At 43.8% G+C, this 7,172-nt stretch overlaps 1 protein-coding gene across 1 annotated transcript in view; it reads left to right on the forward strand.

Moving 5' to 3' along the window:
* Nucleotides 1-6,881, forward strand: part of ARHGAP40 (Rho GTPase activating protein 40) — a 44,584-nt gene extending 37,703 nt beyond the window's left edge. Inside the window, exons 8-14 of the mRNA XM_018562604.1 lie at nucleotides 651-810; nucleotides 1,362-1,444; nucleotides 2,816-3,022; nucleotides 4,173-4,307; nucleotides 5,524-5,684; nucleotides 6,506-6,561; nucleotides 6,649-6,881. Coding sequence (XP_018418106.1) covers nucleotides 651-810; nucleotides 1,362-1,444; nucleotides 2,816-3,022; nucleotides 4,173-4,307; nucleotides 5,524-5,684; nucleotides 6,506-6,561; nucleotides 6,649-6,755 — 909 coding nt within the window. The 3' untranslated portion in view covers nucleotides 6,756-6,881. The remainder of the gene's footprint in view (nucleotides 1-650; nucleotides 811-1,361; nucleotides 1,445-2,815; nucleotides 3,023-4,172; nucleotides 4,308-5,523; nucleotides 5,685-6,505; nucleotides 6,562-6,648) is intronic.
* Nucleotides 6,882-7,172: the final 291 nt, after the last annotated feature.

The raw sequence follows: 7,172 nt of genomic DNA on the forward strand, positions 1-7,172 counted from the left end.
GTAGTCACCGCACACTAGTCTATCAAAGCGTATTTGACGTCCGATATACATGGGATCACATGTAATTAGGATGTTTCAGAACCTACAGCGGTTTCTTCATCAGGCAAACATAGTGACCATAGTAACCCCGCCCATGATGGACTTTCCATAACGGCCTTTTTGTAGGAGGTGGAAACACAATACAGTGGTACCTCGGTTCACGAACTTAATTCGTTCCACGATTCTGGTCGCGAACCGAATCAAACTGTGATCAGACAGCGATCTCGACTAGAGGAAGCCACGACCAGTGTCAGAGCAGGGAAGATGGCTGCGGTTGTATTCGTCACCCGATGCGGAGTTCGCGAACGCAAGCAAAATTTTGCCAAACTACCTGTTTGCGAACCGAATTGCGTTCGTGAACCGAGGTGTCTCTAACACACACAAACATATATATATATATATCTCAAAGAAATACATTCTTAAGGAACCTTTTTTTAATTTTGATCAAGATGATAATAATCGTCCATATATAACTGTGTTGGAGAAAACTTTTGCCATAATTTCTATGCATCAGAATATGCTTATATTCTCTCTTATGATCATTTTGTATTTTAAGTACTGCTTGTTATCATCGCTGCACTTTTTACAATATTCTGCTGCTTTTGTTCCAGTCCTTACAGCAGCGCCTGGAGAGGAATTTCTACGCCGGCCTCTTTTCTTGGGATGAAGTTAATCCACATGATGTCGCAGGGCTCCTGAAGCTGTTCCTCCGAGAGCTCCCTGCCCCCCTTCTCACTGCAGAGTATCTGCCGGCGTTCACTGCTGTACAGAGTGAGCAATCTGTTTTATTATAGTACTATGTGGAATATGAACCAAGTAAAAATTACCATTTGTCGGAATAAATATTCAGTTCTTCATGAATTCAATGTGGACTTTTCTTGACAAATTTTGGAGATGCCAAAATGACAAAAGTGAAACCCAAGTGAAGGTCCATCTGGTTTTGTTAAAGGGAAGGTGTAGTGTATTTTCAGAGAACACATATTGGGGTCATTATTGCAGTATTTATTGCAAAGTGAACCAGTGGTTTAAGGAAAAAAAAATCTAATATTGGACCTGTACATTAATCATTAATAAAAGTTCTCTGCGCTGACCATCCTACTCAACTAGTAGGTAGAAAACATGCTAAAAGCAGGCCAGTATATACTGTATGCAAGTCTGTATGAATAGATTATTGACATTTCCAAATCTCCAGCAACAAGTAATTTTTTTATGAACTCAATATGAGTGACTAGGGCACAATCAAACCAATGGTTTGTGTCCTCCATTTGCCTGAAGTTACTGAATGTTCTACCTATTATTTATTTAATTTTTTTGGCATATAGAAATTTCAAACCTCAAACAAAGGCTCCAAGCGCTCAACCTGCTTATACTGATCCTTCCAGAGGCAAACCGTTGCACCTTAAAGGTAAGTTTTCCATGGTCTAGACCCTGTGCTTCTATTCCTTTCCAGATTTTAGTGCAGTGTTATAGTAAGTTGATGGGAAATAGGGTTACTGTATTTTACTGTTGAGTTGGCTTCCCTTGTTTCATTGTTCTTTACCATTTTTATATTTATGAATTCAAAATAGGGAATGTTTTTGGTGTCCATGTAATTAATATACTTATCACTACAATTATCATTACACCATTCCTTCTTTCGTTCCCTTCTATCCTTCTCAAACCATTTCCTTTCCTTTCCGCCATTCTTTACAACCTTTATTTTCCCACCCTTCGTTTCCTTTCCTACCCACCCTTCCTTTTACTTTCCTTCTTCCCTTCCTTTCCCTTTCCTCTCTCCTCTCCTCTATTCTTTCCAACCTTTCTTTTCCCACCCTTCTTTTCCTGTCCGCTCCTTTCCATCCTCCTCTCACCTCACCTTACCTTTCCTTTCTTCTTTCCAACCTTTCTTTTCTTGTCCTCCCCACACTTTCTTTACATTCCTTCTTCCCTTCCTTTCCCTCCCTCTTTACCCTCCTCTCTCCCTCCCTCTTTCCCCTCCTCTTTCCCCTCCTCTCTCCCTCCCTCTTTCCTCTCCTCTCTCCCTCCCTCTTTCCCCTCCTCTCTCCCTCTTTCCCTTCCTCTCTCCCTCCCTCTTTCCCCTCCCTCTCTCTCTCTGCTCCCTCTCTCCTCTCCCAACCCCTTCCCTCCCCACCCTCTCTCCCCTCCCCACCCTCTCTCCATCTCTCTCTCCCCATTCTAATTTTTCATTTCCTCTCTTTCTGCCTTACTTTTTTCTCTCTATTTGCCTTCTCTATTTTTTGACCATTAACTATTGTTTCTATAATAGTTGACCTGGCCACTTCCAAAAATGCTGAATAACTTTCCCCACCTATACTGCTAGCATGCCTGTACTTGTTTTCTTTCTCTTAAGCTGTTGTGGAAGGATTAATAATAGAGAAGTCCACCAGTGACTAATACTTTCGCTGGCTGGTGATTAAGGAACTTACATAATAATGTAATGGTTCTTCAGTTCCTTACTGTAATGTGCCAGTACCATGCAGTGCTCCTGACAACCCCCCATGACTCTGTTTCTCCTGCCTGTGTTTGTCAGAATTATTTAACGGTCTACTTTAATGGTTCTCCAGAAGCATTACATTTTTACTGTTGACCTAACTGTCTGTAGTTAGTTTAAATCAGCAGATATTTTCCCATTTTGTATGCATTATGCTCTAGTTAATTACTGATTGTTGTATTTAGTTCCATTCTGTATAACAATACATATATACAGAATTAGCTTCCTTTTTTCTTGTGTGTGTCTCTCACTACAACATTGACTTTGTAATTATGTTGACTGCAGGCCTTGCTGGAGTTTCTCAGCAAAGTGGCAACTCTGGAGAAGAGCAATCTCATGTCCTTGTGGAACATTGCCACCATAATGGCACCTAATCTCTTCTTGTATCGAGGGAGCAATTGCAAAGGGCCAGAAGGTGGTGAGAAGCAATTAGCAGAGGGAGTGGCTGGTTTGGTCATGGCTATGGTGCATTATCAGGATCTTCTATGGACGGTGAGTACTTCGGGCAAAGCTGCAGCTTTCTGACATGAAAACCAACTATAAGACTGATAGAATAATAAAGATGAGGTGTCACAACTAAAGAAGTTACATTATAGAAACAGGTTCTTATGTTAAACAATGACCATGCTTAATTTTAATGATTGCATTGAAAATGACCTGCCTCCCGGCTTCCTGATTGGCCGGAAAGCCGGCTCCATGCTGATTGACTGGGAAGCCGGCTTTCCGGCCAATCGGCATTGATCCCGGCCAAACAGCATGGAGACGGCATGACCCGGCTTCCTGTTAAACAATGACAGTGCTTCATTTTAATGATTGCATTGAAAATTACCCGCTTCCTGATTGGCCGGGAAACCGGCTCGATGCTGATTGACTGGGAAGCCGGCTTCCCAGCCAATCAACATGGAGCCGGCCAAACAGCCAGCTTGATGCTTTTTGGCTGAGAAGCATTTAGCCGGCTTGCCAGGCAATCAAGAAGGCGGGTAATGACATGCGGCCTGGCTTCCTGATTGCCCGGGAAGCCAGCTCCATGCTAGCGCAAGTATCGGAGTTCTGTATCGACTAGTACCAAAATATAAATATCGGTACTTGTACTCTATACCGAAAAACGGGTATTGGTGCATCCCTATATTCCATCAACACAGTTAGGCCCCTTTTACATGGGCGGTCCGATCGGGTCCATCTGGGCAGCTGGAACTAAACGGGCGGGCGCTAATTTACAACCAGTTACCCCTAGCTCCGGCCAGGTCCAGAAAAACAGAACAGTGTTCTGTTTCAACAGATCTGATTGTCAGACACATGTCCGTTTTACATCCGATTCCCCATAGAACGGCATGGGGTCCGGTCAGTTCAGTTTTTATCTCCATCGCAAGATGGAGGGGAAAAACTGGAAGGACACGGATGTCACAGCATGACATCCTATCTGTACCGCTCCGATCAAGGGGGAACCATGCATAGATCCCCGCCTGATCAGCCCATGGGAAAGAGGCCTTAATCTGTAGTTCTCCATGACAAAATGCCAACTTTCTAGATGGCGTGAATCCAAAAGTTTACTAATATTTTACAGAAATGATATAGAGTGGATATTAGTTTGTAATTGTTCTCTGTGTGTTTCTATACTGTATATTTCTCTGGTTACTTCCAGGTCCCAACCTTCTTGCTGTCCCAGGTCCGTAAACTGAATGAAAACAGCAGTAAGAGGTTCAATGATAGCCGGCTGCTCAACTTCCTTCGAAAAATCCACACCGACAAGGAAAAGCATGAGAAAAGTCAGACAGAGGTATGTCCAGCACACAGAAAAAGGGAAGGCATGTTTAATGAATCGTATAAAGCGTTTTTTTTAAATAAACCCGTAAGCTGAACGACAGAAATGAAATAGATTCCTCCATCCATTGATGGAGGAATCTCCACTGCCAGGTATTGTATTCAGACTGCCACAGTTGCTGGTCTAATTGGATGAAGTCACTGACCAGCAAACAATTTTCTACTTGGCTCCTGTGATTTAAGTTTGTTGACCCGAGTGGTGCTGACTGGGCCACCTACAGCTCCATTGCCTTCTAAAATTGCTAGTTGTTTACCATTTTGCTGACCCTTTGGCTTCAATACTTTCTTAGCCACTGACCCGGGATGTCCTTGATGAGTGGCATGACATTCACAGACATATAGGGGACCCCACAGGACTAAATTAAGGGGAGCTCTGTTGAAGAATCTCTTGATCTCGCTCCCTCTCCCTTCTCTCTCTCTCCCCTCTCCCCTCTCTCTCTCCCCTCTCTCCCTCCCCCCTCTCTCTCTCTCCCCCCTCTCATCTCTCTCTCTCTCTCTCCTTCTCTCTCTGTCTCTCTCTCCTTCTCTCTCTCCTTCTCTCTCTCTCTCTCCTTCTCTCTCTCTCCTTCTCTCTCTCTCTCTCCTTCTCTCTCTCTCTCTCCTTCTCTCTCTCTCCTTCTCTCTCTCTCTCTCCTTCTCTCCTTCTCTCTCTCCTTCTCTCCTTCTCTCTCTCTCTCTCTCTCCTCTCTCTCTCCTTCTCTCTCTCTTGTATGAACACTGACATATATGAGCTGTCACTACTGCTTTCATAAGTCTCGACTCAGTTCGTCTCAGTTCTTACTACTTGTAATCAGTATCTGCCTTCCCGAAATGTTTTTAACTATTTCATTATTCTCTCCAGAAAAAAGGTCTTGGCTTTAGATCTACTTTAAAAAGAGATACTAGAGTCCATAGAGGTAAACATGTCATGCTCCCTGCAGTGCCTAGCAGAGTAAGCACGTTCTGCGTATTCTAGTGACCGCTACCAGGAATTAGACGAAGCCTGTTGATTTAACCATGAATATCTACTCTTCTCTTATGAGTTCCTTTAGCCCTGTTTCTAGATTCCAACTGCTGCCATTTAACACTCAGAGTGAAAACTTGTGCTACACATTTTGAGAAGCGTTTCACTAAAGCAATGCATTTCCGGTCTACATACACCTCTTAATTACATCTTTTCATTCCCTCTCCAGCCATGTAAGCAAGTGAAGATTCAAGCTTCAGTATTTGTAAAAGACTCACTGGCCGTTCAGCTGGATGAAGGCACGCGTGCCGCGGATGTCTTGAAGAAGTTTCAGGAGCACTTTGCCCAGCGTAGCTGGCAGATGATCCGAACTGTCAGCTTGATTAAATGGTATATATCACAGTTCATATACATCATTACAGCATAAAGAGGAGATAAAAGGAAAAGTTGCTTTGAAAGTGGCAGGATTTGGAAGAACCTAAAATATGGTCAGGGGTGCTCAAGTTGCAGTTTCTTTTTCCGAATAAAGTTTAATCATATAAAATTGTAAACACCCCTGGCAGTGTTGCATTTTCTCCCAACGCCTGGTGTCCGTCGCTTTTGCTGGACTGCTTGCTGGCTTTAACCATAACTTGGCTGTTATGGTTAAAGCCTATCCCTGGTCAAACCACAAATCTCCCCTTGCAGTGGGGCTTCTCCCACACTGCATGGCTTAAATGCTTCTTTAGGGTATGGGAGGGGGGGAGGGGGAGCAGTTGCCTGATCCCAGCTCCCCTGGAAGTCGGTGCTGTCTAGTCTCTCCGACAGTACAGATGGTGGACTGTGCTTTGGAGTCCTCATATAAAGTGCAGGGCTATGGGCCCTGCATTGAACGTGATGGCGGCCATTGACCTTCTGACCACTGGAACATAGTGGGGAAGAGTCTACAGGTTGATAGTCTTGTAGCCTGAAGGGAGCGGGGAAACAGGTAAGTAAAGATCCTTTTTCCAGATACCCTAGACCTAAACGAGCATTTAACCCTTGCAGTGCGGGGGCAGCCCCACTACGAGGGGAGTTTTGTGTTTTTCAAGGTTTTATAAAAGTATTGTGATCCTTCCATTCTAACAAAAAGGATTACCATTGACCTATCCTATGTTTTAATATCCTGTAATTGTGTTATAGATGTGTAGCTCATTACTGCTCTGCTTAACCAATCACATTTTGTCTTCCAGTAATGGTTCCTTTGAGTTTCCAAATGTGGAGCTGTATGAAGTAGGAGGGAACATCTGTAAGTATGCATTCTTCACCCTGCATGATTAATATTGATCAGAAGGTGAAAAGTCTTTACAAGTGTCTTTCTGATGTCTGCTTACAGGTGAACACTGCTTGGATCACGACACCTACATGCTGGACTTATACAATGCTAACCCCAATGGGGAATGGGTGATCAAACCCAGCCCTCCTTCTACGCCTATTCTATAGGACAGGACTACTGAACGGCGTTGTATGTACAGAATACTGGATACGTTCCAGCTCAGCATGTCCAGGAACAAGCCTGGAGTGCAATGTAAAGGGATTCAGCCAAGATATTTGAACACGGACTGGACACTTTCGCCTCAACAGCAATGTACGTGGTTCACTATCCACAATAAATTATCAGGCCTTGGGTCACTCGCAAAGTTATCAGAGGAACTATCTTGTGTTACCTTCCATAGTGCCAAATTCAAGGACCTGGTATTTGTTTCCGGCTGTAAAATGTGAACGTGCTTACAAACAATATAAGAGGTTGCGCCCATCAGCCACCAGAGGGCGCCATGTCCCTTTGTGCTGCATGCTCCCAGGATTTTATACACTCTCCTCCTAATGGACTTTACAGACGTATGTGCTGATTGTATGTGT

This window comes from Nanorana parkeri, unplaced genomic scaffold (assembly GCF_000935625.1).
Source record: "Nanorana parkeri isolate BGI_ZX_2015 unplaced genomic scaffold, ASM93562v1 scaffold587, whole genome shotgun sequence".
Classification (NCBI taxonomy): domain Eukaryota; kingdom Metazoa; phylum Chordata; class Amphibia; order Anura; family Dicroglossidae; genus Nanorana; species Nanorana parkeri.